General features: G+C 44.8%; 1 protein-coding gene across 7 annotated transcripts in view; it reads right to left on the bottom strand.

Moving 5' to 3' along the window:
- The window catches only part of LOC144110624 (receptor-type tyrosine-protein phosphatase U-like), a 71,033-nt gene that overhangs the window by 2,525 nt on the left and 46,617 nt on the right, over positions 1–21,891 (bottom strand). For all 7 annotated transcript variants that reach the window (XM_077643650.1, XM_077643651.1, XM_077643654.1 and 4 more), the window contains 17 exons: positions 20,177–20,273; positions 18,060–18,363; positions 16,842–16,884; positions 15,700–15,793; positions 15,541–15,614; positions 14,096–14,259; positions 12,167–12,254; positions 11,107–11,183; positions 10,996–11,032; positions 10,646–10,743; positions 9,949–10,214; positions 9,512–9,647; positions 4,712–4,861; positions 3,839–3,938; positions 2,824–2,882; positions 1,912–2,049; positions 1,158–1,277 (listed from right to left, as the gene is read on the bottom strand). In XM_077643650.1, coding sequence (XP_077499776.1) covers positions 1,158–1,277; positions 1,912–2,049; positions 2,824–2,882; positions 3,839–3,938; positions 4,712–4,861; positions 9,512–9,647; positions 9,949–10,214; positions 10,646–10,743; positions 10,996–11,032; positions 11,107–11,183; positions 12,167–12,254; positions 14,096–14,259; positions 15,541–15,614; positions 15,700–15,793; positions 16,842–16,884; positions 18,060–18,363; positions 20,177–20,273 — 2,045 coding nt within the window. The remainder of the gene's footprint in view (positions 1–1,157; positions 1,278–1,911; positions 2,050–2,823; positions 2,883–3,838; positions 3,939–4,711; positions 4,862–9,511; positions 9,648–9,948; positions 10,215–10,645; positions 10,744–10,995; positions 11,033–11,106; positions 11,184–12,166; positions 12,255–14,095; positions 14,260–15,540; positions 15,615–15,699; positions 15,794–16,841; positions 16,885–18,059; positions 18,364–20,176; positions 20,274–21,891) is intronic.

The following is a 21,891-nucleotide window of genomic DNA, read 5'->3' as shown; positions in this document are numbered from 1 at the left end:
TCATATTTATTTATTTTATTTTTATTTTACAATACTGCCGATCTCAGCCGAGAGCCTAGCAGAAGGGCATAAAAAATGATTTCTTGTACGCGTACAAGTATACGTGTGAGTGACACAAATCACGAAGAAACAACATAATTCATCAGAATACAAGCGACAAGGTAATAGAACCATACAATAGAAAACAACGTAGTACATAATGACAACAACGGTGCACGTCATAGTCATAAGCAAAAACGAGAAAGTTTAAAGAAGCAACTGCATTTCAATTCTACTTATTGATAGTGCTACCTAAAATAGAATCGCGAACAAACATTAGAAGATCTTAATAATCTTTTATGATTAACTCTAACTGTAAAACAAACCCGGATAATGAATTTGTTGTTGTTAATGATGAGTTAAGTTCATTCCATTCTCTGATCACGCGAGGAAAAAATGAGTACCTGAATGTATCGTTAGAGAAAGAATACTCAGTTAGCGTATGCTCGTGTTGATGCCGTGTTTTTCTGGCTTGCGAATATGAAATGTACTGGGTGGTATCCATTTTATACTGACGATGCAGAATTTGAAAAAGGAACTTAAGTCGAGCTTGTTTTGCTCTCGTCGATAGTGTGTTAAGGCCTGAACAAGCTAAGAGACGCGAGGGTGAGTCAGTAGGACGGTATATGTAGCTTTTAATGTCAGACAAGAAGGCGACATTCTTTTTAGTCAAATTGCGTTGAACTAGGCTCTGTGTAAGGTTGGGCGATTACGTGGAGGCTACGAGTTCAGATGGCGCAAGTTAAAAATGGCAACACTGTACACATTTTCATTTCCGTTTCCATGCAACTCCTCTTCTGTTCGCTTTGTCGTTGCACCATTTGAAGTGGAATTACCTTGGCTAGTAATTTTGTATCTGTAATTATTCAGCTGCAGGAGAGACTACTAAACCCCTCTCATGAAATTATGTCGCTGTCTCTATCAGTCAGCTTAGTATGTAGCATATATAAAAACTAATTTTAGCTTGATGTTGCACCCCTGTCTACCGCGACATTAGGCGAAAACGTCTTCAGCTTAATACCCCTATATTACACAAAGCTCGTTTCCTAAGGACAGGATGAACCGACACGATTTAATGTCACCGCTTAACGAGAGCCACTGAGTCAAGCATTCCGTACCTTGTGCTTGGATGTGACCTTGAAGACCTGCACAGACATGTCGTTCACGTTGCGGTCCTCTGTGCACTCGACCTTGTGATCGCCGTATCTAGCCGAGCCGCCAGTAGGCCAGAAAGGAACCTGACACGTGCAAGCACAAAGAAGGAGTTGAAACTATAACAAAAGCGCTCCTTAATCCAGACGTAGTGAGCATCTGATCTCATGTTACGTTAGCTCATTTGTTAATAAATTCGCAACGAATAGCGTAACACAGGCAGCTCTTGTAATAATAACAACAAGGAACACTCACTGATATCACTCTCGCCCTGCAAAATGAAGCAATCACTCACGCGGCTGTTTTCAGCGATAAACGGTAGATGCAACAATAAAAATACTGTTGTATTTAGTGTTACCATAATATTTAATGTTACGCTAACAGCAATTAATCTACAATTAATGCTACTCTAACCATAACCTGGAATATCAGTTTCCCCTTCCTCCACTCTATCTTTTATTGCGTATTAATTATAAATTCAAGGTGGAGACCTCATGCTGCCGAACTAGCTTTCGTATTCATTCAATCATCTCTCGTAGAGCCAGTGACTGGAACCGCCTCCCTGCCTCCATCGTTATCATTCTCGATGCGGGAAATTTCAAGGGTCGCTGCCTATTTTATGTGCACCTTCTATGTGGAATGACTCTTCACTCCCAGGGAACAAAAATTGCTGAATAAATAAAGTGTCGATGGTAGAAGATCAAAGGCTCGTGAGCTCACTACATCGGCGTCTTCGTTGAAGACGTCAAGTGTGACTATAGTCCTTGCTCCCGACTCGATCACCAGTTTCCAGAGGTCGTCAGCATCTTTGCTGGATGGCGTTTGGGTCACCAGGAACTTGTCCTTTTTGTGAAAGCCCTGTTTCGAAGCCAGAACACAGAAATCAGCGCGAAAACGAAAAAGAGTACATAACATTAAGGGGTGTGCTTTGTGTTCCTATCTTTCGAGATGCGAATGAGAGGGATGGACTGAGCACAAAAGCAGCAGTGGCAGGAATAAGGCTTGACATGTTTGGAACATGCTGAGATAGCGCAAGACACTTAGTTTACGCCAAGAATAAAGACTGCTGGGAAGGTGAGACTTCTCACTGACTCGATCGTGAGTTGAGTACAGGTTAACGGCGCTTTGAGAAGCGTCGACGTAAATGCATGCGTAGACTGGCGGCACCTAGCGGTAGGGAACAAGTCTCTCGTGCCGAGAGCACATTGAGGTTTGTCTTTCCGGCCAACTGTTACACTGCCGTCACTATGTTAGTGGCGTCAAGCCCCTCGTATAATTCACGATTCTTCCAAGCAGTGGCAGTGTTTGACAATTTACACACCCGTGTATTCTTGCTGCCTCATTCAGGCAGCTGTTTCATATTCTAAACGAGGCATGCGCAACGACTACAAAGGTTGCACCATAACATACAGACATGCTCAAGAGTATACAACTACTGAGTACCTCATCTTTAATGTAGTTATTTGGTAAATAAGCGAAAAGAACAACCTCGAAGAATATTTTAGCACTCCTGCAGTGTTAGCTGCAACTTCTAGATCCATATATTTGTCATGCGACCATAACAGTAAGTTGCACAAATGCTGCTAGTTCTTTCCTCGGTTCCTAAAATACCCAATGCGCATGGTTACTTACATTGACGTAGACAGCATTCACAAATGTCCCGTCTCGTAGAAGTGGTCGGCACCGGTCAGCTACAAAAGAGGTGCGATAAATATTAAACAACATTTTGCAACTAATAAATAGTAAAGCATCGAGGCTTTCAGAGCTTAAGTGGAGGGCAGCAAAAAAGGAAAGATGGCATAGAGATCGCAGCTCAAATTAAGTACATGACAGTAAGCGGTGAGCTTGAACGTTGGAAAAAAAAACCGTTCTTCTTTCACTCCCTCCTTTATCCCTTCCTTTACGGCGCGGTTCATGTGTCAAACGATATATGAGACAGATACTGCACCATTTCCTTTCCCCAAAAACCAATTAAATTAAAATTTTCAGGAAAAGTTGTTCATGCCTGTCAACATAAAGTTATTCGAAGAGACAGTAGTGGGAGGAAGTCGTTCCATCCTTTCATAGGAATGTGAAAAAAAGAATGAGCAATATCCTTTCCACAATAACGTTTTCAGGCAAGCGGTGACGCCCGACCGACGAAAGAAAGTGCAATTGGTGCCGCACAAAATGTCACACAACTCAGTACGCATGAGGTCGCGCAACAGCGGTTGAATCGTAGATTATCTGCTGTCACGCATACTTCAAGAATGTTCGGGGCCGATATCGCAACTACATCGCGATTTGATATGCACGGGCCAATAGGATCGTTATTTCATGCTGAATAAAGGATACTCATTTCTCTTTATAGCAGCTCAAAAGGTAGACACTCGCAAGTTTTGTCATCACTGTCAGGGCGTAATGCATGTAATCTTGGCGGTAACCCAGTCGGCCGCTGACCACACGCTTGTGTTTTTATTACCATCTAACAAGTCTATGCGTGCCTGAACATGGAAAGCAAGCATAGTCAAGCTAGCGGACTGATTTCAACCAGCTAGGGTCGAAGGTACGATTAACCGCAAGGCAACTTAACGTGTGCGCTCAAGTGCGCCGTGTTAAAGAAAGAAGAGCGTTCATGTAACGCACGGAAGAAAAGGAAGTATCTTACGCGCAAGCACTGACACATCTCGACTTTTCCTTAGATTTGCAGGGTCACTTGCTGCTGTGCAGTGCGCCGGCGTGAACCACGGTTTTAGAGACTTCAGCTCCTGCGAAGAAAGAAATGCAGTCATTTTTAATACTTTTTCAGTATGATCAGCATATTCACAAGTACTATCTGCCTGAATACGTTCACTGCAGAACAAATGCCTTCCCCAGTGATCTTCGTTTAGCGTCGTCCCGTTGTCAGTGAAGTTACTAATATCACGACTCTGTCTGATGCTGGGCCCGCCTAGGTGTCATTTTTAGTGCGGAAGTACTCATACGCTCACCAACACCGACCAAGAATCTTGCCCGTCTGATCTTGTGCCCACACCAGGCAACAGCGACGCCATGTTATATTAAAAGAAAGCAGAACACATAGATACCTACAAATTTGGCTCGGCCAACCCCAAATTTGACCATGCACAACACGATGATGACCTACAAATTTGGCCTTGGCCACTTCCAAACTTTGGCTTTGGCCACCTCCAGAATTTGACCTTTGCCGATTTGCACCAAAATCCATGTCCAGCCATAACTGACCGTGACCAACACGATGGTGACGTCCAAATTTAGCCCGGGTCACTTCCGAAAATTGAACCTGGCTACCCCAGAAATTCGATCTTGGCTGAACTGTACCAGAAATCCAGTGCTTTCGCGCTATAATCGGTGTAAAAAAGTTAAAACTCCGACAATTTTTTATTTACTAACAGGTCGACGAGTGAGTTTTCGGTCACAGTGCACTAAGACAGCGCAAGTGGGGTTTACCGTTAAAAAAGTTTCGTGTATAACATCCTCTGTAAAGCCTCTTGTGTCAGTGTAGTGTCTTACAGCTCCTTACCTCGAACTCCTTTACGATGGCGCTTTTTCCAGTCGTCTCGTCCAGCGAGAGCAGTTCAGTGTAGCGGTCATACATCTTGCTGCAAGGAACGCTGTGGTCGCGGATGCAGACGCTCTCCATGAGGGCACGGTGCACGAAGTTGTACTGCTCCTGAAATCGGAAGCAACAGTTAAACGCTAGAAACAGAGAGCAGCGTTTTCGGTACATCCTGCTTATCCTATTTGCATACTAGTTGCATACCATTAGCTGCATCGCAAGCGGCAGGTGCGGGGCTCGATCCCCAGTGCCGTCGGGTACCCGCCGGTGATACAATGGGTACAAGCTTTCCCCTGGTCTGGTGCTCGGCTTATTTAAGGTGAAATGCTTGGCAAATGGGTCTTTGACCCTACCTGTGAGAAGTCTAAAATACCTTGTGCCACGGCGCTGTTTGGCCATAGATGTTCTTGCACCATAAAAATTCATAACCATCATTATCATGATTGCCAATGTTCCCACGCTGTGTAAATACACGCGTGCACGGTTGTTCGCATTTGAATGTCATGTTGACATTTTCTAACATTTAGCCGATTCGGAAGTATTTTTTTCTCGATAATGCCCTTATAAGTATCGCCACAGTCATAAACAGTAGTGCAATCACTGTCTTGAGCTCATGTTCGAAATGTGCATTACATAAGCACGTTGTCACTACGAACATGGACCTTTTTTCTAATTTATTTCTCCTGTTAAGTACCACTGAACTGTATCATTTCGTTTGTATAGTACCTGTTGCATGAGGTGTATTTTTCGTTAAAGGTTTTATGGCCCCAATGCTTACCATGAGCCGTGGCATAAGGTACTCCCAGAACACTTGACGCTGCACATTTTTGAACTGTGGAAGTAACTCTCATTCCCACTTTGGGATTCTTTAGAACTTCATGACTACAGTGTATGCTCCACTATCAAGGAGGTTGTATAAAACTTCCGAAGTGGCAATCCCCCATCGACCCCAACGCGAACGGGTGACGTCGGCGCGGCCATTGTACAAGGGGCAAAAACTTGCGGCGCTGGAAAGCGCGGGCGCATCGCGCGGGTACCAAGGGTGCTTGCGGGCGCCTGCGTTTCAACATATGATAATTAGGTTATCTAGTTAATAACTTCTAGTGGGAGCTCAAATTTTATGCCTCATGCGCCTTATATTGTGGTCAGACTTGATGTCACCGTCGGTGGACTGGTGTGTTTTTGCTCATTTTGTCAGTGTTGCTGGGGCTAGAAAGCGCTGTCTTGGCGCATAAAAGGGAGCTTGCATAACGCTCGTAAAACAAGCATAAACGGAGCACTAACATATGTGGAAACACAGAGATGCACGCTATTCCACGATACGTGTATGTTTTATTATTCGCTAGCAGCATGCAAGCATACACTGCGAACATGCGACATTTGTTTCCTGCTGATGCATATTCCTGCTGTTTAATTGCTAATTTGCAGAAAAGCGGCGTAAGTAAGGATCTAGATCGCCTAACTGTAGTGGTTCAGTAGGACGTAATTTGCTTTATTTGGCATGGCATTATAATTTCTCAGAGCGTTGCTCAAAACCTAAGGTGAGATTAACGGATAGATCGCCTAACTGCAGTGTTTTAGTAGGGCGTAAATTGTTTTATTTGGCATGGCATCAGAATTTCTCAGAGCATTACTCAAAACCTAAGGTGAGATTAACTGAATATGGCATTGAAAGGCTGTAATGGTTACATAAAATCCATACTGCACAAGATTTCTGCCACTCAGTACACTTAATCCATTTATGTCCCCGTTTTGGCGTTGGGAATATAGCACATTGCCTCCAATATGAATTAAAACGCAGTGATCGCCAAAGTATCTTTTATTTTGCCAACGCAGTCTTCGCGCAAGGAGTCTAAAGGACAAAATAAAATGAACGTACTGTATGGAAGGCAGTGTTTTCTTTTGCACACCAAGAACTGGCAGACCCCTAAACCACTTAGGCTGGTAGGTTCATTTCAAGACAAATTAAGACTACGTGAATAGTACGGCAAAAAGAGGCGAAACAACTAATATTCCACAGCAATAGAGAAGAAATTCTGTGCTTGTGATGTGCTCGACCTGTTCGCGAAGTTATGAACCAGATATGAGATCTCCTCTGTTCGAATTCATTATTTTGTATATTTAAATAATACAGCGATAAGTATTGTGGTCTATGGGAATTTAACGTCCCAAAGCGACTGAGGCTATGAGGGACGACGTAGTGAAGAACTCCGGAAGTTTTGACCACCTGGGGTTCTTTAACGTGCACTGACATCACACAGTACACGGGCCTCTAGAATTTCGCCTCCATCGAAACTCGACCGCAGCGGCCGGAATCGAACCTGCGTCTTTTGGGTCAGCAGCTGAGCGTCGTAACCACTGAGCCACCGCTGCAGTCTTAACTGTATAAGTGTATAAGTGTCGCAATCATCATCATCATCAGCCTTAGTATGCTCACTTCAAGGCAAAAGCCTCTTGAAAGTGTCTCCAATTAACCTTGTCCTCTGCCAGCTGCGGCCACCATATGGCAGCAAATTTCTTAATCTCATCCGCCTACCTAACTTTCTGCCGCCCCCTGCTACGCTTGCCTTCTCTTGGAATCCACTCTGTTATCCTTGAGGGCTAGCGGTTATCTTGCCATTGCGTCACATGCCCTGCCCTAGCCCATTTCTTCCTCTTGATTTCGACTAGGATGTCATTAACCCGCGTTTGTTCCCTCATCCACTCTGCCCTCTTCTGGTCTCTTAACGTTATAATTATAATTTTTTTGTGCATTGCCTGCTGCGTTGTCCTTAACTTAAGCTGAACCCTTTTCGTTAGCCTCCACGTTTCTGCCCCGTAGGTGAGCGTCGGTAAGATACAGCTGTTGTACCCTTTTCTCTTGAGGGATATTGATAAACTGCTCTTCATTATCTGACAGAATCTGCCATACGCGCTTTACCCCATTCTTATCCTCCTATTTCCCTCTCATGATCCGGATCAGCTTTCACTATCGGCCCTAAGTAGACATATTCCATTACCACTTCCAGTCCCTCGCTACCAATTTTGAACTGCTGTTTTCTTGCTGGACAGTTGAGCAATACTTTGGTTTCCTGCATGTTAATTTTTAGACCCTGCGTTCTTCTCTGCCTGTCTAAATCATTTATCATCCTTCGCAGTTCATCTCGTGAGTGACTCAGCAAGGCATTGTTATGAGCAAATCGCAGATTATTTAGGTAGTCTTCATTAACTCTTATCCCCAACTGTTCCCAAACAAGGCCTCGGAGTAACTCCTGTAAACAGGCGGTGAATAGCATTAGCGAGATCGTATCTCCTTGCCTGACGCCCTTCTTTATTGGAATTTTATTGCTGATTTTATGGAGGACTATGATAGCTGTGCAGTTGCTATATATATATATATCTTCCAGTATTTTCACATAAGGCTCTTCTACACCCTGATTCCGCAATGCCTGTATTACTCCTGAGGTTTCCACTGAGTCGAATGCTTTCTCGTAATCAATGAAGGCTATATATAAGGTTTGGTTATACTCTCCGCATTTCTCTATCACCTGATTGATAGTCTGAATATGATCTATTGTTGAATATCCTTTACGAAAGCCTGCCTGATCATTTGGTTGATTTAAGTCTAAGGTTGCTCTGACTCTATTAGCGATTACCTTAGTAAATACCTTGTAGGCAACGGACAATAAGCTGATCGGTCTGTAATTTTTCAACCGCGATGGTGCGGGATTAAGGGACGTGTCGGGATGCGGCACAGATTTCGCCACGATTCTAAACTAGTCATTAAATTGAAAATAGTTTTCAGCTTGCTTTATTCTTCATTGTGGTAAGGAGCCAGGTATCTACCTTTCGATGAAAGTTCTCCCTCGAGTAATGTGATTTGGAAACTATAAGAACGTCATCGCGTCCTATCGTCAAGCAGCTTTCCGTCAGCACTTTCTAGAACTGGACTTACCTCTGAGTTTTTTTTTTTTTGAACCGTTTCAGGTTTGGCGCTCGACTATCTTGATTGGTTTGAAAAAATTTATTGTCCTTCGATGTACGCAGTATGACACTTTGCCGAAATAATTCTGGCATAATAAATGTCTTTATCCTTGGAGATGTAAAGTTTTTTTTAATTAAGAATTTCATAATAATTAATGACGTACTGATTTCAAGAGAAAGTACGCATCTTTCCAACACTTGAAGTTAGCGCCAGTAGTCGGGACAATAACGGCATTAAAAAGATTCGTGGAGCAATGATTTGACGGTACTGAAATGTCCATAAAAAATAGATGACAATAGACATTTCGCTTTGTATCTAACTGCACATTATTTCTCAACTTGTGTGTATGGAATCAAAAGCCAACCGGATTGCTGTACCAAACATCAGCTTTTTTAGAATTTTTTTCAAATGCCATGCTAAGCGCCCAGCTGGACACTTTAAAAAGGCTCAAGCCGCAGAAAAACATTCTGTTCACCAAACAGTTTGCAGCATAGTATCGTTCTTCATGAGACAAATGAGCCTGAAAATTTTCACATAAATGCAAAACAGTCTAGCGCCCATATGGGACGTTTGATAGGGGACGACCCTTCTGCGATGTGTGCTTTCTTCCCCTTGCAAGATAGCGGATACCGGCTTTTCTTCTCGGGTGTCGCTTCGACTACAAAAGTTTTATGTAACGTCTTTGCCCACTACACGCTTCTATGCTCTGCTCTGTGGGCCCTTAGGTATTACAGAAGCCTCTATATACTATTGGAGACCGCGGAAACAGTTACTGTTAGAAAGCACGATGGCGAACTTACCAGTGTCTCGACGACGTTCATTCTGTTCTGGCGCATGGCTGACAGCTGCCCGACGACATCCACAACTCCTTCGGACTGCGACTGCTCCAGGAGGTTGTCCAGAAGAATGTAGGTTCCAGTACGACCGATACCGGCGCTGTAAACCATAGGTGCAGGCTAAACAGGTGCGAATCCACGATTTTGTTACCCGCCATAATACACCATCTCTCTCTGGATTTATGGTTTATGGTTAATGGGGCTTAACGTCCAAAAGCGACTGAGGCTATGAGGGATGCTGTAATGAGGGGATAAGGAAATTTCGACCACCTGGGTTTTTTGACGTGCACTGACATCGCACATGGTAGTGGACACTGTTTGGCCAGGGTGGTAGAGGTATGACCACGAGTTTATCTCCCGTATGGAGAATGAAACGCCTGGGGTCATTTTCCTTTACTTACCTGCAATGAACCACCACGGGGGCCTCATTGTACGTCCTGTACTGGTTGACCTTCCTGCGGAATGTGAGCACCGTGTTCGGGTAAAGGGGCACCCCATGATCGGGCCACGAAGTCAAGTGGAAGTGCTTGACTTCACGTGTCGTGTCCGCCAACGTGATGTGCAACTGGTGGATCACGTAGTCAGGGAACTGCTCTTCGGCGATGAAGTGCACCTGGATCTCGCCGTAAATCGCCGTCTTCTCGGGCCAGTACTTCTCACACTTGGTCTGCGATTATGTACAGGATATCAAGCTCGCCGTTCCAGCTTCTGGCATACTTGCCTGAGAAAATCACTGAAGACTAGGCATTCAATGTTGTGAAGTGGAAAATGACTCACAGCCATGCAAAGAGCACAAACGATTCGCGACGCTTGCTTCTTCAGAACAAACTCTTTCTAGTTCCAAACACAAGTGCCAACTGTGAGCAGATACAAAGCAAAGGCGGCTCAGGTTTCAAGCGTCTAACACCAGATGATCGAGTGTGGAATCGGCTAGTACCTTCCAAAATTAAACAACGAGGACGGGTGACAGCCATGTAAGGACAAGGACAGCCGCGCTTAGAGTTTATTGCCTACTGTAAAAGGCTACTCTCCAACGGACAACTAGACAAGGGCGATAATTATCTAGTTATGATCGAGCAAAATCGAACGTATGCGTACCTTGCCGTTTTCGACGATGCCTGTTAGCATGACGATCTTACACACGTTCTCCTGCCAAACCATGCGCCAGAAGTCGTCTACGGTGTGATGCTTTGGACCTGAAACAGATATTTCACTATTTTAAAGCAGCTTTGTAGGATTTCTTGAACTTCGAAATTCATCAGTGTTTGATTACTTTTTTCCCCGTCCCGTGTACTTTGCTGATCTACAAATTTTTCGCCCGGAATCTATCGCACCTCAAACAGTAGATGCTTTGTTCGATTTGGGCAAAGTGTCATTAGGGAGACGATCGGTCACTCTCTATGACAGTTGTTACTGCACAATAATTGTTATTATTGACGAAGTTGTACCTTGAGTGGCGATGTACCGCTTTGGCCTGCAGTAGCCCTGCAGGAAGAAAATATCGAACACTTTAGAGATGAACCTACACTTCAGCTATGATCTGGTTCTTACATACTCACATCTATATAGTTCGCGTTGATGTAGTCTGAGTACAAGACACCAGGTATTGGCTTGAGCTTCACACGGCTGTGGTCATCTGGAAGACATGCAACATCAAAATTACTTGTCGCGGTGAGAACGTTTCGCATCCGGATATGCTGTGCTTTAAGGATAAACGCACGTCAGTTATTATGTTCCTCAAGACCTCCGCGTTAATCTTGTATCTCTGTTCGTTTAATGGTTTCAAATTAATGTTTCAGAAGTTTTATAGTGCTTCTTTGCTCTTTAAAAGAAGGCCCATCATTACAGCTACACACAAAGCCACCTCGATATCGACTCTCAGTATTCATTTGAATTCTTTACTTTCTTGGTTAGAGGATTGTTTAGCGCCAGGAGCCGTTACGGATGGGAAGAAAAGCAGTAAATGTATTAACGGCTAGAAACCATTCGGTTCCGCCACACAGATTAACAGTGAAGAGGAGAACGCCCACACACAAAGAAACACTTGCTGCTTTTTTCGGTAAAGGAACTGCAATAACCAGCACGGTTTCATGAAGTATTTATTTCAGATTCCAAGAAATACTTTTGTTCAGTCTCTTTCTTTTTCTATCGTTTATTGCAAGCAGCGCTAAAAAGTTGCTAAATTATACAGATTGCCTTTTGTGCGCTGCAGTTTCTCTCTTCATAAGTAAGCTGTGGTTTAAGACACAGGAATGACTTCTGGTTACTAGTGTCGACTCCGGCAGGCAAGTCCGTTTACCTGTATTCTCTGCATGTGTGAAACCGTATGATTGAAGAGAGCATCGAGTGGATAGTGCAACTTTGCAGCATGCTTGATCCCACTCATTTTAGTTTTTTTCACTGCCACAGTACATGCATGCGCAAAGCTGGGTCAGTTCGAGCAGCATGTTGGGAAGGTGCAGCCGGATAAAAAACGTAACACAAGACAAAGGAGTGCACTGGAAGATCGCTCAAATGACAACTGTCTTGCGCACTTCTTAGTTTTCTGTAGTGTTTTTTTTGCTGATTCTACCTTCTCATTATGTCGATTTCTCAAAGCCATAAATAATATGCACTCACAAGCGAGTAAATTTCCGTAGCGATTTTTGATCTTGTTCTCAGTCCTCTGTGCTTCTATTGTCGGATACTGGCGGCCCTTGGGCTGATTCTGAAACAAAATTACAATATATTCCAAAGGCTCTTAGTTAGCTTCCACTTAGAAAAACACAAAATCACTCACAGCGAAGTAGTAGTGTTATAACAAAATCGACAGAAAACACAGAAGAAAAGAAAATCGAGTCGAGTGCTCTTCATTAGTGCTAATGAAAGCGCTAACCAAGAAAAAGATGAACCATGTATGAACTTTCTTCACCAACGTAAACTGTACCAATAATGTTGGTACTAATATTGTAACCAAAGTTAATATTCGAAATCAATGCTATTTTCTCGCTTAACTGACAATTCCACATTCCTGTCTCGCTGTATCTTTCAAAAGCTCTCACCAGTACTTGAAACTTACTATCAGCAGTTTTCTACAACCTTTGTCCGTGATGTTTCAAGACTGATTTATTTTCTTCTCTAGAAAAGATTCCCCAAAACAAATGTTGGTGCGTATGTGTAGGGCTAACCTGAGCTATTTATGTTAATTGCTGTGGCAGCCGCTAAATGAGAGTACATGTAGAAAAATACGTTGTCACTAGTAGTCTGCGCATTCTACTGTGAGTGAATGTGGAGAGATGAACGTCCACCTCGAGCAGCGTGTGAACATAAAATTATGTGTGAAGCTTGGCAAGACAGCCACACTCCTTCGTGACGCTTCTTCGTGACGCTTACGGCAACGAGACATTACCGTGGGCGCGAGTTTTCGAGTGGCACAAGAGGTTCGTTTCGGGAGAAGGTCGGTGGAAGACGACACAAGGCAGGGGCGCTCTTCAACCTCACGGAATGAAAACAACGTGGCTCAGATCAGGAGAATCGTACAGCAAGAGCGCACGATTACAGTCCGCATGCTATCAGATGCTCTCGACATAAGACAACATGCTGCCAAATTTTGCGTGAGAACTTGGCGAAACGAAAGCTGAATGCCAGACTTGTGCCGCACTCCCTCACACAGGGCCAGAAGGACACGCGGGCATCAGTGAGCCCCTGATTTGCGTTCCGAGGCAGAGAGGGATGCTGCATTTGTCGACAGCATCATTGCTGAACACGAAACTTGGTGTTTTCAATATGATCCTGAGAGGCAAAGCGCCGAATGATGGTCCACAAGCTCTCCGGTGGCGGAAAATGTGCGGCAACAGCAGACCAAAACAAAGACGATGCTGAAGTTTTTTGGATTCCAGAGGTGTCATACACCACGAGTTCCAACCACAAGGACAAACGGTGAATCAGGAGTTTTATATCCGCGTGCTCCAACACATGCGTGATGCACTGCGACGCTGACACCCTGACTTATGGTCATCTTTAAAATGGAGCTTTCTCCACGATAACGCGAGGCCGCACACTGCTCTCATAGTGACAAAATTTGTCGCCAAGCACAGTATTACTGTACTTCCCCATCCGCCATGGTCGCCTGACCTCTCCTCATGTGATTTTTTCCTGTTTCCTCGTCTGAAGAGAGGCCTAAAAGGTCGCTGGATGGGAAGCGTGGAGGCCATTCAAGACGCCACGACAAAGGAGCTGACAGCCCTGCCAAAAGAAGCGTTTTCCAACTGTATCCAAGACCTGAAGAAGCGTTGGAAGCTGTGTATAGACTGCAAGGGAGAGTATTTCGAAGGGGTGCTGCACAAAGGATTTCAGTGTTAAACGCATTTTTTTAATGGACTCAGTCTCGGAACTTTACGGACAAAGGTTGTAGAACTCTCGCTCTCATCGAAGCAGAGCTAATATCGTGAATTTTCCGTGCACTGACTTCGGCAAGCATGCATTTGTGACACGTGCTGGTGGTGTGGCTGAAAACAGTTCTAAGCATGTTTCCTTGCCTCACTCCGGAACAAGCAATGTATCACTCACGAGGAACTCGGTCTTAAGGCCATCGAAGGCCAACATCCGCTGCACGTACTCTTGCAGGTCCGACAGAGGCAGAGGCTTCGAGGTCGTCTCGCTTCCACTGCCACTCATCTCTTCCATCTCAAAATCCAATCCATCATTTTCCTCAACTATCGACAGGCTAGCCGCTGCGGGTGCCGATGTAACATGTGGAGCATCAGAAACAAAACATTCGTGAGGGTCAGTGCACGCCACGACAATACGCGATCTCCGTTTAGAATAGTTTTTTCATCCGTCACTGCCTCAGTGGCAGGGGCGGCCATCTTTGAGGGACCGTGCTGTAGGTGCGGCGTTCGATCCCCAGTGCCAGCGGGTTATCACCGGTTTTCTAATGGGTACAAGCTTTTCTCCGGCCTGGTGCTTGGCTTTCACTAAGATGAAACGCTCAGAAAAAAGGTCCTTTCACTAAACCTTTGCTTTGACGTGTCGGCGAATTGTTTCGCCATTAAATAAATGCAGTTCATCTTCTGTGGTAAAGCCGGCATGTGGCCCTTCTTTATTTGAATTGCCTGTTTAAGCTAACCGTGGCGGGATTTGAAGGCGAAGGCACCTTTCCCAAACCAACAGCCCTGGAGAGCCGAACACCGTGCAGGAAAACCTTTGTACCAGTTTGCGGAAACCAGAGGACTCCCGGCAGGAGTGGGAGTCGAGCCCGCCACTTACCAAAGCCGAGGCTTATGCTTTACGTGGAGGCCACCGCAACAGTGGCGTAAGGTAGGAGGTCTGCCTTGCATGCGGTAGATGTTCGGTTCGATACCTATAGTGCCGTCGGTTAGCCGCCGGCTTCCGCATTTGGTTAAAAGCTTTCCCTAGGTCTGATTCTCGGTTTCTCTGAGGTGTGCTTGCAAAATTGCTCTTTGTCCCCGTCATGTCCAATGCTTTACCTTTATTTTCAACACCCACAGTTTTGACAGACTCCCTGACAAAAAAATGTAAGGACAGCTTCACCTGATCAGGGAGCCATTCAAATGTAACAGTGACAAAAATACAGTAGTTTTACATAATAATTTGCTGTTAATGAAGGAATCAAACGATTTTCAGCAAAGGTTAACAATAACAAGAGAACGATAATGTCAGAGGCCCGTGTACTGTTCGATGTCAGTGTAAGTTAAAGAACTGGTGGTCTAAATTATTCGAAGACCTCCACTGAGTCGCTTCCGATTGTTAAACCTTATAGACCGAACGCTTTCATTACAGATTACATCAACTCGGTGCATTGATGCAGTCACTTAAAAGGTGAAAAATAATGATAACTTGCCGCTGTTTTGTACAGTGTTATTTCTGATGCAAAATGATAAAAATTCCAATAGGTTATGCTTACATTTTACATAATGTAGACGTTAACATATTACATGTAAAGTTTATTTATTACATTTCTTAATTGTTTATGACAACTATGAAAAGCTTACCGTCACTTGCAGCCACCGCAGGCTTGTGAGGGAAGGAGCGCGGAAGTTTTCCGATTATTCTTTTCCGCCACTTCCTGCAATGGAATGTGATTGGCCTGGTGATGCTGCTCGTCACTTCCGGAGAACACGAAACAAAAATAATAAATTGTGAGAACGCACCAAATGGCACCAAAGGCTGCCACCATAAGGATGAGCACGCAAATAGTGACTGCAGTCGGTGTTGACAAATTACCGACGGGCTCTTGTTTCCGCACTGAAATCGAGAGGAAATATTTTCAAGTGCTGTGGGTTAAGGGTTAATGACATCCTTCTAGCAGATATCAGGAGGAGGAAATGAATTTTGGCAGGTTATGTACAACGCAAAAAAAGGTAAACTAGTGGTGACCTAACACGATGGTGAGGTAACCGCTTGGTTTCCGTAGGACGAGAAGCTAATCCGGGTGAATAGGCAGATGTGTGCTGGCAAAGGGGATGACTACTTGGAGAGCAGCGGTCGATGCTTTCGCCCCACCGTAAACGTAACTTCGCTCCTGGAACTGAAAGTTGTGCTGAATGATGTTGATGATGTTGAAACCCATTACCATCGTTTAGCAAATCCCCCTAAAAAGTTTCTGTTCATCTTGTATCAGTGCAGGCTACAATATGTTCGTGCGCGGAAAATACAACGCAAAAAGAAAACATAGAGCGGTCTATTGAAGGTCCTAGTTTCGCACACGAGGCTTCATTGGTCCTTTTCGTGCGCAGGCTTAGTTTAGATTTTATTGGTGGTTTTGAAAAAACCAGGTAAAGTATTCTTGCTCCAGCGTACACACTGACACTTTTAAAAGGACACTTTTCCTTCTGCGCGACACTAAGAGAAGCAATCTAGTTGCATGCAGTATCCTCATTTGAGGGTTTGCAGTTCTTCATTGTGGGTACATCTACTACACATGCAGCAGAATTATTTTCTTTCATATTCTCGGAAATAACACAGTTCAACTGCATTTTAGTTCAATAAATCTGCAGTAAACATGACGCCTCATTATCGTTTTGGCACGCTGTGACAACTACAAGTGAGAAATAGCGTTCGGTAGTCGATGTAATAAAGAATTTGTGTCAGTTTTCGAAATGTGGTCGTGGTGCATCGCTACCACCTGGAGTCATCCCGCCATGGATTATGTTCGCCGTTTCTTTCTTTAAATAAAACATCTACCTCTTAATTATTGGAACAAATATGGAGAAAATATCTGAAAGCCATTTATTCCCTCATCGTTTTATTTACGGCGCAGTGGTGCTATAATAGTGGTAGTGAAGTTTCTCACCAGTGACTGGGCCAGACAGGAGTCGGTAGGAAATTCTGCTGTCCTGAAAAGCGAAAGTAGCCGCGATCACTACTGATACGAACTGTGAAAACTCATTTCTTAGCCTGTTCCTTGTTTACTTTTTAGTGTAACATTTCTCATTGTCTAGTAGAACAGTCGTGACAAATCATTATGCTAATATTATCAAAGCCACTTTCCTTGCCACAAATCACTATAATTCTAAAATCCATACAGCGCCATTCCTTGATCTGCCTCCTGTTAGCAAGTTGACAACTATAGCCCGTAAATATTCATTTTCATCAAATAAAAGTTAACTTCAAGCAGTACTAGTCGTCACTGAAAGAATAAAATATTAAACCTAAATCCTAACTTTTCAGGGCTGATCGCGGTTATAAATATAGTCTATAGATTTTGTATCGACTTTTTATTGACTCTATAGCCATCCGTATGACTGACAGCAGACAACAGGACGCAAGAATGCTTCTGAGGAAACTAGACGGTCCGTTACTTTCAACATTTATTTGTATAATGTGGTGCATTCTTATGGTGCATGTATTCTATAATCCCAGCCTAGATAGCTTGGAAATAAACTACATTTGTAAGTATATTCATCGCCGTGGCATTCGTAAAGACCATGTTGTGACCTTTTTCAACGGTTGTAGACTGTGTCTATAGACAGTTGTGTACTGAAGGTTCTCTAGAACTGTCTACTGGACCACTAGGATTTTGTCTATAGACTGTCTGCATAGACAAAAATCTACAGGAAGTCTATGGCCATGAGTCTATAGATCGTCTATAGACTATCCATAGACATGTGTCTACTAAACATTCAGTACAAATTTGTCTATAGACTGTCGATAGACAAAAATCTGCAAAAAGTGTATCGCCATAAATCTATAGATCGTCTATTGACTAGTATATAGGATTTCTCTATAGAAAGACTATAAACTTAATAGAGAGCCTATGGACTGTCTAAAGAAATTTTTGTTAAGGATACACAAAGTAAGGGGCCTTAGAGTATATCCGACTATAGCTCCTAGCCCCAAATATGAACATTACTTTTGGCCGTTCGGCGTCCAGTATCACCAGGCAAGACTATTCTGACTATGCGCGGAGGACGTCGCTGACGACGGCTACCCGATCTCGCAGAAAGACACCTGTAGAGTTGTTAATGGAAAAATTTGAGCGTATTGTAAACCGCGCCGACAACAAACTCACGCCTTCGAAGTCCACCTCGGCGGCCAGGCCAACGCTGTAAGTGGACTCGGGAACCAGTGGCGCGTTGTAGTATCCGCCGTAGTAAAGGCCGTCTCCCACCGTGAACTCCCTGCCGCTACGCACTTCGCCAGGTGACATCTTGGCCGCCATGTAGAAGGAGAGGTTCATGGCCACCGACTCGTTGTAGTCCGGCGTGCCGCCCATCCATTCGTTGACGGCTCCGTCGGCAGCTTTGCTGGAGCCGTCGATAGAACGTTTCGTGCGATTGCCATGATCTTGCCTCTCGACCAGCACGTAGTAGGATCTGAAAGCATTTCATGTGTGTCAACCTTCGCAACAGTGACGCGGTGACGTAAGGCGACTTGAGGGTGGCATGGTGGGTATGGTATGGTTTAGTATTATTTTAGGTTGTGGTATATGGTACGGCATGGCCTAGTACGATACGGGACGGTACGGTATGAGGGGTTCTCTTTACCAACGCAGCATGTACTTACGTGGCGTGTTAAAGGGGCCGTAGGGCCGCCGCGGTGGTTCAGTGGTTATGGCGTTCGGCTGCCGACCCGAAAGACGTGGGCTCGATCTCGGCCGCGGCGGTGGACTCTCGATGGAGGTGAAATTCTAGAGGCCCGTGTACTGTGCTATGTCAGCCCCCGTTAAGGAACCCCAGGTGGTCGAAATTGTCGGAGCCCTTCACTACGGCGTCCCTTATAGCCTGAGTCGCTTTGGGACGTTAAACCCCGATAAACGAAGCCAAAGGTGTCGTAGGAAAGAGCTCCGCTTTAATGTGGACTGCCGGGATTTTTACTCTGCTCTTAAGTCGCACAGCACACGTGTTTCTGCATTTGTCCCCCCTCGAAATGTGCTCGCCGCGGCCGGGTTTCTATCCCACGACATATAGGGGTCAATAGCCGAACGTTAAAGATAGAGCCACCGCAGCGGGTGGCTTGAGAGTCATGTCGACGTTTTACAGGTGATAGGTTGTGTGTGATCCGTCATCTAGAGGCCTGAACTGTGCCTCTCTATGATCGAAATACGCGCCTTGAGGATCTTTATTAGGACAAGGATGTCAAGCAAAGCGTCAACGTGGTACGACATTGCGTGCCTTTTTTTTCTGTGTGTGCGTTTGCTGTGAAGGAATCTAAACGAGCAGTCAGCGCGAGGAGACCAGAAAGCGAAGGTAATTAAGCAAAAGCCACGTAACATTTTTTGCATTGTCTCTGCTACGTCGATATTGCCATGTAGGCGTGATGGCACTCAGGCAAAGAGAGGCGCAAACTTTATGGAATATAAACTTGTTTTCTTCTTCTTCTTTTTGGGAGGGTGCGACGGGAGGTGCTCTAATGTTTCGGGTTGCGCCCTAAGTTCCCAGAAAAACTGAACTCCTCGGTTGCTGACGATAGCAGAAAGGGCATCTTTTAAAGACGGAGGCAAACTGCTGGCTTAAGTCGCCGGAATACACTGACAATCGTCTCGAACATTGTAGGAATAGACACGGATGTTCACGATTTTCCACAGTGCTCTGACCCCGTCCATTCTAGCCAAGAAAACGATAAGGATGCGTGCCGCAGGAGTTACAGAAAGGATATAAGCAAATAACAAAGAACAACAACGCATAGCCAGAGTATGAAGCAGGGCTTGAAGTTATATATACTCAGTGATTTAATAGGAGGAAAACCTGCGCCGAAGGGAACTAGAAACACTGCGTTATTGAGTTGTTTTATCGAAGAGCGTGAGAACATGCCTCCCGAGGTGCGCAGGTGGCGAATTTCAGTTTTGTATCGGAAGTTATTCCCTACGAGCTATTTATTTAGAATAGCTAGGACCTTTCTTTCACACCTTTATATGGTCTTAAGAGCCACGGTTTTGAAAAAAAAAATCCAGAAACCGAGGCGCGTTAACGGTAAGCACAATATAATGTTTCATGTCTCCCTTCTAATCTCGTCCTGAGCAGCGTTATACTGCCGTACTTCACAAACCCGGCCACATCGACTGGCGAATAAAACACTCACCGTGAGGTAATGTGCAAGTGGCCGACCCAACAAAGAATTATCGCTTGGTTTCACAGGCAGCCCCAGAATAAATTCCAAATAGAGCTAACTTCGTTTCACAGGACTTACTTGATGTCCCCAGGTTCGTCTCCAGCTGGCGATAGCTGCAGGGTGATTGCAGTTTCATCCACAGTCTTCAACTCAACCTTCGTTCCGATGACTGGGACTACGTGAAAAGCAAAAAAAAAAAACAGCGACACGTATATAAATCTACTGCCACCGAGTGGAGAGATAAAACTTCCCACAAGCGTCCACAGTAAAATATTTGAGAGAAGCTGGGCTTCCGGCCCACCATACAATGCGTTAGCATTGAATGTACGCCAATGATAATTTAATTTGTTGGTTCGAATCTCCCGCCGTTTCCGAACACCTTGTTTTGTTGCCAGTAAAGCGACCATGCGTTGAAATTTCAGCTTTTGGACTTTTTGGCTTGCTCTTTTTGTACTGACTTTCGCACGGCCGGAAGGGGAAGAAGACAAACATCCAAAGCACAGCGCGAGAAACTGGCGGCTTAACACGCGGAATAGATGGCTGCGCCGATGGCGTCAGTGCCAGGCTTGGATGGTTCGAGAACTTTCAGTGTTTGTTCGGGCACAAGTACGTTAACATCTTGCTTTCAAAGCTTGCCTACGTCCTCCAAGTTCTGCATTGTGCGAAGGAGAAAATGCAGGTGAATCACTGAATATCTGGAACCTTCGCGTGGCGCCCTGAACAGGACCCCACTTCCTTTTTCAAAATGCAAGCCACTCATTTTTAGGTAGCTGTGTTTATGAGGCGTCTGAGTGCTCATTTGCCTAACCTATTCTCACCGGCTGGACAGGCTCCTGAGGGGACTCTATGGGGATTCCTGAAGAAGGTTGCTGACGCCTTCAATTTCCTCACTGAGCCCTTTTCTTGACATACCCGTATGGCCTCTCCAGAAGGCAGATGGCTTAGGCTCTTACTGAGTCGTTGTTTCCTATACCTTTGTATCGGTATCGGTGCCTGGGGTTTGTTGGCACCAATGTTTTAAAGCGTGTTAAGGAAATCTTCATTCAGTCCGCTGCAAGAACATTCTTTTTAATTAAAAACATCGAAGGTTCATGCTAAAGAGATGATTGTGCTATGGGCGGTGAAACGCCGCCTGTCTATACGCCAGAGGCCGTTGATCACTAGCTGTTTTATTGAGCGCCGTGATGTTATGTTGTGCTGGGAAGTATTACAACGAACGTTTAAGAATGACATCGAAATGAATCCTTACAGAATCAGATTTCATCCTGTCGAGAAAACCCGCGTTGTGGCTCGGGATCTCTGTGTTGATGGGACTATTAAGTCTTGGGAAGAGCCGTATGATGGACAGCCATGCGGAATCACCACGTTCAGGGAAGTCGGTGTTCCGAGAGCAGTGCGCTTTAGTGCAGGGTGTATAGGCAGCGTTTAAATAGCCTCCCAGCTGGCTGCCCTATATTGATGCATGTGTGTGCTTCCCAGAATTTGGTTGCTTGTGGTGGTGGTGAACTGCGGGGGTTTTGAGCCTCGTATTATGGGGTTCGACGATTTGAGGCATTAGTATGTTCGGGTTTTTCTTTTTCAGGCAAATTCCCCGTGCAACAAAGGAAAAAAAAACTGTGGCGATGGTGTCTATTGCACAGGCGAGCGAAGCTGCTGTGCTGTCGCCGTCGTGGGTTCGAATCCCGCTCACGCCCAGGTTTGTTCCCTTTTATTTGGCACCCTGGCTAAGCGTGACACCCGACTCCGGCAAACGAGCCGATGTGCTCCTTATGGTATCGCATAATAGTTAGTCG

The sequence above is a fragment of the Amblyomma americanum genome, chromosome 11, assembly GCF_052857255.1.
Source record: "Amblyomma americanum isolate KBUSLIRL-KWMA chromosome 11, ASM5285725v1, whole genome shotgun sequence".
In the NCBI taxonomy this organism is placed as follows: Eukaryota; Metazoa; Arthropoda; class Arachnida; order Ixodida; family Ixodidae; genus Amblyomma; species Amblyomma americanum.
Note: the sequence above shows the minus strand (reverse complement) of the source record. Positions and strands in the feature narration are given on the sequence as shown.